The 13,256-nt window shown below is 35.4% G+C and overlaps 1 protein-coding gene across 1 annotated transcript in view; it reads right to left on the reverse strand.

The window, feature by feature from the left end:
* arhgef15b (Rho guanine nucleotide exchange factor 15b) overlaps positions 1-13,256 on the reverse strand; it is a 33,842-nt gene that overhangs the window by 16,371 nt on the left and 4,215 nt on the right. The window contains 4 exon segments of the mRNA XM_048170638.1: positions 1,112-1,356; positions 1,530-1,591; positions 1,715-1,766; positions 3,311-4,072. Coding sequence (XP_048026595.1) covers positions 1,112-1,356; positions 1,530-1,591; positions 1,715-1,766; positions 3,311-4,072 — 1,121 coding nt within the window.

A 13,256-nucleotide genomic window follows, 5' to 3' on the forward strand; every position in this document is an offset into this window, starting at 1 on the left:
ATTCTTTGATGAATAGAAAGTTCAAAAGAACAATGTTTATTTGAAATATAATCTTTTGTAACATTATAAATGTATTTACTGTCACTTTTGATCGATTTAATGCATCCTTGTTGAATAAAAGTATTTATTTCTTAAATTTCTTTAAAAAAAAAATAAAAATAAAAATTCTTACTGACCCCAAACGTTTGAATGGTAGTGTATAATGCTACAGAAGCTTTGTATTTCAGATAAATGCTGTTCTTTTGAACTTTCTATTCATCAAGGAATCCTGAAAAAAACAGTACACTGCTGTTTTCAACATTGATAATAATAATACCTTTTTCTTGAGCAGCAGATCAGCATATTAGAATGATTTCTGAAGGATCATGTGACACTGAAGACTGGAGTAATGATGCTGAAAATTCAGCTTTGCCAACACAAGAATAAATTGTATTCAAATAGAAAACAGTTATTTTAAATTGTAATAATATTTCACAATATTAGTGTTTTTACTGTATTTTTAATTGAATAAATGTAGCCTTGGTGAGCAGACAAAACTTCTTTTAAAAACATAAAAAATCTTACAGATCCCAAACTTTTGAACGGTACTGTATATATATATATTCCCATTATTCTCAATGTAAATAATTTATCAGTTTTTCCACATTGCAACAGTAAGAAGGAGATTTTTAAAATTGAAAATGTTAATTTTATCATGCAAAAAAAAAAAAACACAATGGCCTTTCTACACATAAATGCTTTCATTTTCTGTAAAAAAAATTAATAAAATTATAAATTTGCTGTCCCCTCAAAATAACTCAACACACAGCCATTAATGTCTAAACCGCTGGCCACAAAAGAGAGATAGATATATAATACACACACAGCTTTCGTGAGATTCACCCTCTCCCTACTTACAGAACTTCCTTTCCATTTTCCCCTTTCTTACATCTATTCTCATTTTCCCATCCCATCATGTCTCAGATTTCCATCCTGTCTTTCTTCTCTTTTCCTCTCAAGTAATTTTACATATTTCAAACACAATTCTTTCACAATCATACTCTAAACCTCAAAACTCAGCACTTGCTCTTCCCAGAGTTCTATAGCATGTTAAGTGAGGATTTCTGCTCACCTCTTGATACTTGCACTCCTCTGGGCTTAGGGTTTGCAGGACACCACTGTCTCGTACCGTTGACCGTTCCCGCCATAAATTGCTCTGCTTGAGATTTGGAACGCTAGTGGATCTGGGACCTTTTTCTCCTTTCTCTGTGTTGGCTGTGTCCATCTGGAAGTCTATGCTGGTCTTACTGATGTTGCGACATACTGTCCTCCTGATCTCCTTGTGGATATATGTTTCTGTGTAAAACTGATACAGCTCTGCAAGGGTCACAAAATATGGCATTAAATTGTATGCAAGATGTCATTTATTCTTTGTTTTATTGGACTGTACAATTTCTCAATAGTGATTTTTTCTTATTAACTTGCATGAGGTCTGTCTTTCAACATTTTCAATTTAAATTGGTGATGTATCAAATCAGAAAAAAATATACCCTCAGACGTCCCAGCTTCCAAGTCAACAGACTGTTGGGTACGTGGGATGACTCGTGGAAGCCTGGAGTCGAGACAGAGATTGAGTTACACACATAGTAAAGACAATTATGACAGCAGTGTGACTACAATATTAAAGATTAAGAGAACAGAAACTGTTTGAGGGATGAAAGGTGAAGAAAAATACTTCTCATTGGATCCACATTTTTCCCCATCAGCCCCTGCAATGTCGTTCTCATCTGTTGAAGGAGAAACAATTAAGTACCGTAAAACAGACATTTAATTCACTTAATGAAATGCTGTTAACACATTTTACTTCTGTGATATAAAGCATTTCTAAGTGAAACAGGAGAAAAAGTGAAAAAGGGGGGAAATGTAACAGGACTTGATTTTATAAGGATTGATTGAATTGTGAAAAGTGGGTGTTGCAAGAATATGTTCAGAAGAAGAAAATCAGTCATACAGGTGTGGAAACAAAAACTATTTGTTTTAGTTAACTGAAATAAAGTTGAAATAAAATAAAATATAAATATTAGATAATTAAAAAAAAAACAAATAAAAAAATTACAAAAACTAAAGCTGAAATAGAAATACATTAAAACTAAATAAAAATATTTTAAAAATAATAATAATTGATATAGCTGCGAGCAGCAATTATCGGGGTTAAAGCACATGCGTAAAAAGGTATAATGTCTTAATTTGCAAGCCAGTAACCATCTCGATCATAGATGGAAAAGAGTATTTACAGCCAACACAGGCAATTTGCCATAGAAAATATATGGTTTATAAAGATTTTTAACAGTTATTGAGGTTGAGCCAAAAACCTGGGACTAGTTTGCTAAAGCTGGTTTTTGAAATAATCTCCAATATTTAATGAACGATTCGATGGAGAACGGCGGTCCTAGAGGCAAAGTTGCTCAGAATGAGGAGTTCTATCATGGAGTATGAATGTCGTGGTCATGTGCGAAAAATTGCGTAATATTAAATTTTTACGAACGTGAAAAATGTGAAGGTGCCCCCTGGTGGCCGTTTTCTTTCGAATTTCTCACAGTTCTCTATGGCCATGAGTTAAACATGACCAGCAAGTTTCGGCCTCCGTTAACCTTGTCTGATAGCTGCTCAAACTTCATTGGCCACCGCAGGACGCATTTTCCGAGATACGTGAATGTTCTCAAAGGCAGTCTTTGCACCTTGGACAACGATCATATATAGTTATAACTATTTAAGTAAAAGTGGCTCCACACACTTCGAAAATTTTGGCGGCCTTTAAAGACCGTGTATCGAATTTTCGACTTTTTTTTGTTTGACAATCAGACTCCAGGAAATCTTTCATACTTTTCAACACTGTAGCGCCCCCGTCAGGCCAATCAGGGTGAGCCTTGGTGATGCTGTAGACGGTGAGAGTACCAGCCCTCAAAGTTTCAAGTCTCTATGACTTACAGTTTGGTCTGCCCAGTCACTTTTTAGGGAAGAATGCTGATCCTTGGAAATTTTAACAATTGCAATAGGGTTTCAGCGCAACGCGATTGAACCCCTAATAATAAAAATTCCAAACGCACATAACAAAATAACTAAAGCTTAATCTAAAATGAAAATGAAAATGGAGAAGATTAAAATAAAAGCCTAATTCAAAATACTAATAAATACTATATAGTATATAATACATACTAATTAATGATACTGAAACAACACTGTTTGGAACAACATGAGGGTTTATGACCATTTTCAATTTATCCCTTTAAGAATGTAATATTTTGATTTCACTTTAAATGTTTTTCTGTACCTATAGACTTGAGAGAATAACTGCTGAGGCGTCTTGCATTCTCATAGGTCCTGGCTGGCGGTAGTGGTGGTGCAGTTCTTTGTAGTCGAGGACTTCCAGGTGGGCTGCTTTTGTGGGGCAGCAGAGGGGAGGCAGGGCGTGCTAGAGGCTGAGGCAGAATAATGCGAGGCAGACACCTGTTATCTAAAGGCATTCTGGGAGGAACGGCTGGAGGGTTGTCCTTGCTTGTTACAGTGTCCGACCCCTTTTGAGGTCTAGGTGGAGTGACCACCTCCAGGCTAATGTCATAGATGGACTCCTCCTCCGGCACCTCCAAAGACTGGGCTTTGGGGACGTTTATAGGAGTCTCAGGAAAGGGGATAACAGAGGCGATCAATGCCGGAGGTCCAGGGTCTGATTTCCTCCTCAGCTGCTGTTCTATTAGGTTACGAGTCACCTGAAACTTGTCTTTTTTAATTTGTGGTTCCTCATTCTTGTTCTCACCTTTAGCTAATGACTCACTCAAAGATTCCACCTCCTTATTTGACTTGTCTTCATTCTCGCCCTCGCCTGCTCTTTCATTCTGATCTTCTGTGTCACTCAAATCGATCTCATCATCCTCACCCTCATCCTCATCCTGCTCACTCATTGGCACCCACACAAGCTTCATGCCAGGCCTCTGCAGGTGACAAATACAGCCGCAGTTCTTCTCACATTGAGGCTCTGGAATAGGGCTGGAATCCCGATCTGCTTGCAGTTTGCCACCTTCTTTTCCATCAGGAGCTAGAAGAGGACACAGATTATGGTCAAGGTTAGGCTTATCAAATTCTAAATCATATGGAATTTCACCAATTATTTCACAAATGTCAGGATGATACTTAAGTAGCTTGTATATATATATATATATATATATATATATATATATATATATATATATATATATATATATATATATATATATATACACAGTGGGTACGGAAAGTATTCAGACCCCCTTAAATTTTTCACTCTTTGTTATATTGCAGCCATTTGCTAAAATCATTTAAGTTCATTTTTTTCCCTCATTAATGTACACACAGCAACCCATATTGACAGAAAAACACATAATTGTTGACATTTTTGCAGATTTATTAAAAAAGAAAAACTGAAATATCACATGGTCCTAAGTATTCAGACCCTTTGCTGTGACACTCATATATTTAACTCAGGTGCTGTCCATTTCTTCTGATCATCCTTGAGATGGTTCTACACCTTCATTTGAGTCCAGCTGTGTTTGATTATACTGATTCAGACTTGATTAGGAAAGCCACACACCTGTCTATATAAGACCTTACAGCTCACAGTGCATGTCAGAGCAAATGAGAATCATGAGGTCAAAGGAACTGCCTGAAGAGCTCAGAGACAGAATTGTGGCAAGGCACAGATCTGGCCAAGGTTACAAAAAAAATTCTGCTGCACTTAAGGTTCCTAAGAGCACAGTGGCCTCCATAATCCTTAAATGGAAGACGTTTGGGACGACCAGAACCTTCCTAGAGCTGGCCGTCCGGCCAAACTGAGCTATCGGGGGAGAAGAGCCTTGGTGAGAGAAGCAAAGAAGAACCCAAAGATCACTGTGGCTGAGCTCCAGAGATGCAGTCGGGAGATGGGAGAAAGTTGTAGAAAGTCAACCATCACTGCAGCCCTCCACCAGTCGGGCTTTATGGCAGAGTGGCCCGACGGAAGCCTCTCCTCAGTGCAAGACACATGAAAGCCCGCATTGAGTTTGCCAAGATGGTGAGAAATAAGATCTGGTCTGATGAGACCAAGATAGAACTTTTTGGCCTTAATTCTAAGCGGTATGTGTGGAGAAAACCAGGCACTGCTCATCACCTGTCCAATACAGTCCCAACAATGAAGCATGGTGGTGGCAGCATCATGATGTGGGGGTGTTTTTCAGCTGCAGGGACAGGACGACTGGTTGCAATCGAGGGAAAGATGAATGCGGCCAAGTACAGGGATATCCTGGACGAAAACTTTCTCTAGAGTGCTCAGGACCTCAGACTGGGCCGAAGGTTTACCTTCCAACAAGACAATGACCCTAAGCACACAGCTAAAATAACAAAGGAGTGGCTTCACAACAACTGGCCCAGCCAGAGCCCTGACTTAAACCCAATTGGCAGAGAATGGCAGAGGATCCCCAAATCCAGGTGTGAAAAACTTGTTGCATCTTTCCCAAAAAGACTCATGGCTGTATTAGATCAAAAGGGTGCTTCTACTAAATACTGAGCAAAGGGTCTGAATATTTAGGACCATGTGATATTTCAGTTTTTCTTTTTTAATAAATCTGCAAAAATGTCAACAATTCTGTGTTTTTCTGTCAATATGGGGTGCTGTGTGTACATTAATGAGGAAAAAAAATGAACTTAAATGATTTTAGCAAATGGCTGCAATATAACAAAGAGTGAAAAATTTAAGGGGGTCTGAATACTTTCCGTACCCACTGTATATATACACACACTGAACAAAATTATAAACCAGCACTTTTGTTTTTGCTCCCATTTTTGATGAGCTGAACTCAAAGATCTAAGACTTTTTCTATGTACATATACTATATTTATTTATTAATTAATTTATTAATTAATTTAAACAAAACTGCTTATTATCAGGATTTTTTTTTTTTTTTTTTTTTTAAATCAAATCGCCAAGCTCAGCTCAGGTTATAAAATTCTCTGTGGTGCGACACATAAAAAAAAAATTGATGGTATAGACCTTATTCAGGGTAGTGCCATATAAAAAAATTTGATAGGAATGAAAACAAGGCTGTGAGGGATAGAATACAGTCCGTTCAATGGATTGTACTGTTGTTTAACAACATACCTATTGCTCAGCTGATCAAATGTCTTTCCAGAAAAAAAAAAAACCACTTTCAGTAGACAAAAACTCCATAAAAGAGTTTTAAAAGTTGTGAGTTGTGAAAATTATGTGACGTAGGAACTTTATACAGTGCGTGCCTTTGTAAAGACTGTAAGTCTATACCTCACAGCCTCGTTTCAACACATTTCTCCAAACTCAGGTCACTGTTCTCAAAACAGATTAACACAGTAATCTGAGAACTTTGTAATTGTTCTAAACAGGTTGTAAATTTTCCTTCATTTCATGCAAATTTTAAATCACATGCATTATTTTCTCAAAACACTGTTCTCAAAATTCCCAAATGTTTCCACAGTAGTTCATACATCCAACCAAAACTTTAATATATCAGGCGAAAACAATTGCAGCTCTTTTTATTGGTTTTACAAAAATCACAATCAGTTGTGCACCATTTTTCCAAACACAACAAACAAAACTCCGTTATTTGTTAAAATCTCAGTTGTACTTGGAATGTTCTCAATTAGCCCCAAATAAATATCTGCTGAGTTAGCAATACACACAGCAAATGCAAATTTCCAAATTGTTTACACAGCTATCTCAATTACAAAAGCTATAAAAGGGGAAAGAAAAACAACAACAACAACAACAACAACAACAAAGAAGAAGAATGGGAAAATGGAAGAGATGTAAGAGTGAGAGGTTTTGGAGAGGATAGAGGAAGGGTAATACTGAAAGGGAGAGGAGAGGTGGAAGAGGTAGAAAGAGATGACGGGAAAGGAATAGATATAGGAAGAAGAGATGGAGCAAGAAGAGTTGAGGATGTAGGTGAAGCAAGAAGAGCTGAGGATGTAAGAAGACGAGAAGAGGCTGGAGTAGAGGGAGAAGATATGGTAGAGTGGAAGGCAATGGTATTAGTGGAAAGAGCAGGAGAAGAAAATATAAAGACATGAACAGAGGGAAAGAGAAGAGCAAGGTGTAAGAGGAAGGAGGAGAGGTAGAAGAACAGGGTACAGACAAGTTTCAAATGAAATCAGAGCCAACCTAATTGCCCATGTCATAAATTATGGATCAGATAGTTCAGCCCAGTATAAACATTGTGCCACAGTCAATGTCCCTGGACAACAAGTGCTCCAATCCTCTGGTCGTGTGGCACACAACGCTGCCTTGGGGCCACAAAACACAGAAAGGCTTCTAAATTGTTTAAACTCCCTCAATGAAATCAACTTTCCACAGGGTGATCAGGAGCAAACTGAGCAAAATTGTGTTAGTTGTGTGGGACAATGTCCTTTCACCATTTAGCACTGGTACAAGAGTGGTTTGAGCATCACCCACATTTTAGGATGGCGTTCCTTCCAGCATATTCTCCAGCATATTCTTCTCTTGGAGATACTTGGTTGTAAGGTTTATGATCACAAACCTTACAACCAAGTAAGTCTTCTTCAAGTGATGCAAGAGGCTTGTGGAGAAGTTGAGGCACAAGGATGACTCGTGAAAATATATGCTGAGATGTTGATTGGCCAAATTCTTTGGCCAGATGTAAATGAGAGGCAAGATCTATAAAGTTCATTGAGTCAATGATTACATTTATTTATTTTTTTATTTACTCATTTATTTTTTGCTGAAACTCATCGTTATACAACTACACTTGTCATTAAAGGTGCCCTAGAATTAAAAATTGAATTTACCTTGGCATAGTTAAATAACAAGAGTTCAGTACATGGAAATGACATACAGTGAGTCTCAAACACCATTTTTTCCTCCTTCTAAATCTCATTTGTTTAAAAGACCTCAGAAAAACAGGCAACTCTCAACATAACACTGACTGTTACGTAACAGTCAGGATCATTAATATGTACGCCCCCAATATTTGCATATGCCAGCTCATGTTCAAGCATTACACAAGGGCAGGACGTCTGGATGTGCACAGCTGAATCATCAGACTAGGTAAGCAAGCAAAAACAATAGCAAAAAATGGCAGATGGAGAAATAATAACTGACATGATCCATGATTACATGATATTTTTAGTGATATTTGTAAATTGTCTTTCTAAATGTTTCGTTAGCATGTTGCTATTCAGAATCAAATGTAAACATCCAAATAAATACTATACTTACACGATTAGACATGCTGCATGACGAACACTTTGTAAAGAACAATTTTGAGGGTTATATTAGCTGTGTGAATTTTGTTTATGCTGTTTAAGGCAGTCGCAAGCTCGGGGCGGGGAGCACGAGAATTTAAAGGGGCCGCAGCCTGAATCGCCGCATATTTAATGATGCCCCAAAATAGGCAGTTAAAAAAATGAATAAAAAAAAATCTATGGGGTATTTTGAGCTGAAACTTCACAGACACATTCAGGGGACACCTTAGACTTATATTACATCTTTTGAAAACACGTTCTACGGCACCTTTAAAGAACTTTGAAGAACACGATTAAAGAACAAGAAAAACGTATTTTCATTCATGTATTTGTGTATCTACAGCTGAATTTTTTTTATCAAATCAACAGAGAACACACTTGTAGTTTTGTTGTTAGTATTTATTTTTGATAAATGCATTAATAGAAAAAACTACAGAGCTTCATTATGCAGTGAATACTGAATTGTTTTGCCAACATAAGAGTGTGTTTAGTTTGCTGTGTCAAACTTGACATTTGATATTCAACAGTGCTTTGATCTGCCTGCATTGACACCATTTTCTTTAAGAGCTGCTGTGCAGCCAAAATTATATACCAGTTATCAATGCTAAAGCTGCTTTGACACAATCTGCATCGTAAAAAGCGCTATATAAATAAGGGTGACTTGACTTGACTTAATTGCTTTGAGAGCAACTACATTCATTTGGAGAAATGTGTCAAATCGACTGAGAAAAACTGTAATCAAACACACCTGAACAAGCTAATCAATCTCTGCAGGATTCCTAAGGCTATAGGCAGATGAGGGTTTTCTTGAGGGTTGGAGCTAAACTCTGCAGGACAGTGGCTCTCTGGGACTGAACTTGCCTACCCCTGATCTATGTTAAATTCAATATGGCGTCTAACCTGACTAAGGTCTTTTTATGAATTAAGGCGAGAAACTACAGAAAAAAAAAATCCCTAAATTTTTCAAATCTGGTCAATTTTGGGATATTCCTTTCAAAACATCTCTTCTTTCAGTCTAATGCAGGGGTGGCGAACGTCAGTCCTGGAGAACCTCAGTCCTGGAGAACCACAGTCCTGCAGAGTTTTGCTTCAACCCTAATAAACACACCTGTACAAACTAATCAAGGTCTTCAGCATTACTAGAAAGCTACAGGCAGGTGAGTTTATATCAGGGTTGGAGCAAAACTCTGCAGGACTGTGGCTCTCGGGGGCCGGAGTTCACCACTACTGGTCTAGTGGAAAGAAAACATCCAAAACCCATATTTAAGTGTTTATTACGATTTATCTATGTCTGTAAATTTTGATTACAATACATATCTTCAAAGGCAGTTTTCTCAAAATGAGTTTTCTTTTTTCTCATGCACTGAGCCAGAAATGTCCACTTCAGTAGCACTTACATACACCAAACTTTCCAGTTTTATTCCTATTTATATTCTGAAGGTTTTTACAGGTTTTTTGTTCATACATTTGCCTATTTATATTGCCATTTTATTTCTAAAGACATGGTGGATTTTTCTGACTGTTTACAGTATTTCCTAATTAATGGAGTGGTAAAAACGGAAAATCCCTTCAGTAAAAAAAAAACAACAACTTGTATCTGGTTACTCTGGTATGTCAACAAAATGAAACAAGAATTTATCCAATTATTTCTGTTCTGGAAATGTCTGCAACATTTTGATTTTGGTTGAGCCAAAAAAGGCTTCATATCTTTCCCATTTTGAGTGATTACAGATCTTTGATTAGATTACCATTTCTTTTTGATCGCTTCTTCCACTTTGATTCTTCCACCTCGGCCTTTGAGCCTGTCGTTATCAGTGCCGTCAACTTCTGCATGGAACCTTTGCGCTGTGTCTGTCCCTCCTCCCCTTCCTTAACCCGCAGCTCTTCAATCGCCTCAAATACATTTTGCTTGATTTTCCCAAATGCTCGTTTTAGCCCTTCTGCCATTTCACTAAACCGGTGACTGACCTGCTAGAAACACTCTTGGAATCTGAACTAGTTGAACGTGTATGTCAAGTTAAGGGTGGGTCTCTGGTTTATTACCCCAATAATCACATAAAGGCCACATGCATGTTACTTCAAAGACAGTCACACTAGCACAATTCACATAATTGTCACTGTAAAAGAATTTTATGAACAATACATCATCAGATGATGTCCAACAGGAATTTTAAGAAAGTAAAACCAAAAGGTCAAGCTTTTTCCTATATGGCTTTTAAACTTTGGAATAGCCTTCCTGGGAGTGTCCAAGGCACATTCTCTCAGTTTAAATCCAAACAAAAGGTGCTTTCAGTGAGGCTGACACCTATAATTTAATCAGTCTCACTAACAAAATGTAATAATGTATTCATATGACTTAGTATTCATATGACATTTTTCAAAATATAAATGCTGTCTTGTTCATATTTATAGAATTGAATTAATTTTTTAATAAAAATGTTTACGTTTTTTCTTATGCTCAAAAAGACTGCATTTATTTGATCAAAAATACAGTAAAACAGTAATATTGTGAAATATTATTACCATTTAAAAGTAACTGTTTTCTATTTTAATCTATTATTTATTCCTGTGATGACAAAGCAGAATTTTTAGCATCATTATTTTAGACTTCAGTGTCACTGATGATCTTTCAGAAATCATTCTAATATGCTGATTTGCTGCTCAAGAAACATTTATTATTATTATTAAATGATTAAAACAGTTTTGCTGTGGCATTTTTGTGGAAACTGCGATACAATTTTTAAGATTATATATATATATATATATATATATATATATATTTTATTTATTTATTTTTTAAGATATATATATATATATATTATATATATATATATATATATATATATATACAGTACAGTCCAAAAGTTTGGAACCACTAAGATTTGTAATGTTTTTAAAAGAAGTTTCGTCTGCTCACCAAGGCTACATTTATTTAATTAAAAATACAGTAAAAAACAGTAATATTGTGAAATATTATTACAATTTAAAATAATAGTTTTCTATTTGAATATATTTCACAAAGTAATTTATTCCTGTGATGGCAAAGCTGAATTTTCAGCATCATTACTCCAGTCTTCAGTGTCACATGATCCTTCAGAAATCATTCTAATATGCTGATCTGCTGCTCAAGAAACATTTAATGTGTACAATTGTACAAAATATTTGTGTACAATATTTGTTTTCAGGATTATTTGATGAATAGAAAGTTCAAAAGAACAGTGTTTATCTGAAATCTAATCTTTGTAACATTATAAATGTCTTTACTGCCACTTTTGATTGATTTAATGCATCCTTGCTGAATAAAAGTATTCATTTCTTTAATTTCTTTTCAAAAAAAAAAAAAAAAAAAATTCTTACTGACCCCAAACTTTTGAACGGTAGTGTATAATGCTACAGAAGCTTTGTATTTCAGATAAATGCTGTTCTTTTGAACTTTCTATTCATCAAGGAATCCTGAAAAAAAAAGTACACAACTGTTTTCAACATTGAAAATAATCATTGAAAATAAATGTTTATTGAGCAGCAAATCAGCATATTAGAATGATTTCTGAAGGATCATGTGACACTGAAGACTGGAGTAACGATGCTGAAAATTCAGCTTTGCATCACAGGAATAAATTACTTTGTCAAATATATTTAAATAGTACACAGTTATTTTAAATTGTAATAATATTTCACAATATTACTGTTTTTTACTGTATTTTTAATTAAATAAATGTAGCCTTGGTGAGCAGACGAAACTTCTTTTAAAAACATTAAAAATCTTAGTGGTTCCAAACTTTTGGACTGTACTGTATATATATCTTAAAAAAAAAAAAAAAAAAAAAAATATATATATATATATATATATATATTTTTTTTTTTTTTTTTTTTTTTCCCAAATACCTTTTTTTATTGTAACAATGTAAAAGTCTTTGCTTTTCTTTTTTTCATCAATTTAATGAGCTTAATGAAGTTTGCGTCAGATGCCAGGCTTATTATTCTTTTGTTTTGGTTTTGAGTGCACCAAAAATAACTATATAAAAACACCATCTTAAAATTACTTATACGACAATGCAAGATTTTAGTCATACTGTCAGTCTCTAATGTGCATTGCGAAAAAAGCACTATACAAATAAAGGCTTGACTTCAAAGTGTTTGCATATACAATTATATTATGCAACAAATCCCACAATTTTCTTCTGGATTGTCACAAACATTTTCTACATCAATTTTCAATCAATTAGATATATCCACTTACACTACTGTTCAAAAGTTTTTGGGTCAGTAAGATTTGCATTAAATGCATTAAATTAATTAATTAAAAATGACAGTAAATATATTTATAAAGTCACAAAAGATTAATATGCTGTTCTTTCAAACTTTTTATTCATCATTACTGTTTTTACAGTATTTTTGTTCAGCAAGGACTTCTTAAAAAACATTTAAAAATCTTACCAACCCTAAACTTTTTGAACAGTAGTGCATATTTAATGTAATTGGTTCCAGGAGGGGTTCTTTTATCCCCTACACCCCATCTGTCTGTGTGTTCAGCAGACGACACACACTATAATCCCACTAACTGACCAACAACAAACAAGAAAATGACCTCCGACGTGCCTGAATGATTGTGCGTGAATTAAAAAAAACTAAACGAAATCCAAGTACAACAAAGTTGAAGTTTTAATTAGAAACTGAAACTGACTGGTTTTTAGAAGCACTACTGTACATAACACAAATAGCTTGCATTTCTGAAATATGTCACACACACACACACTCACAGCTATATTGTAAAAACCAAACTAGCAATTTAAATTTACATTCCATTCCTCCAAGATTCCTACCAGCAACACTAACAGAAAGCAGCAGTTTACCCTCACAACACCCACTCAGATGAAGTTCAGATTAAAGCTGATTCAAATATGAGTTTAGTAGCTGGTGCCTTGAATTTAACCCTGCAAATGCGGCTTGTTCTTTACGTTTATCCTGGTCTTTAT

The sequence above is a fragment of the Megalobrama amblycephala genome, linkage group LG20 (genome assembly GCF_018812025.1).
Source record: "Megalobrama amblycephala isolate DHTTF-2021 linkage group LG20, ASM1881202v1, whole genome shotgun sequence".
In the NCBI taxonomy this organism is placed as follows: Eukaryota; Metazoa; Chordata; class Actinopteri; order Cypriniformes; family Xenocyprididae; genus Megalobrama; species Megalobrama amblycephala.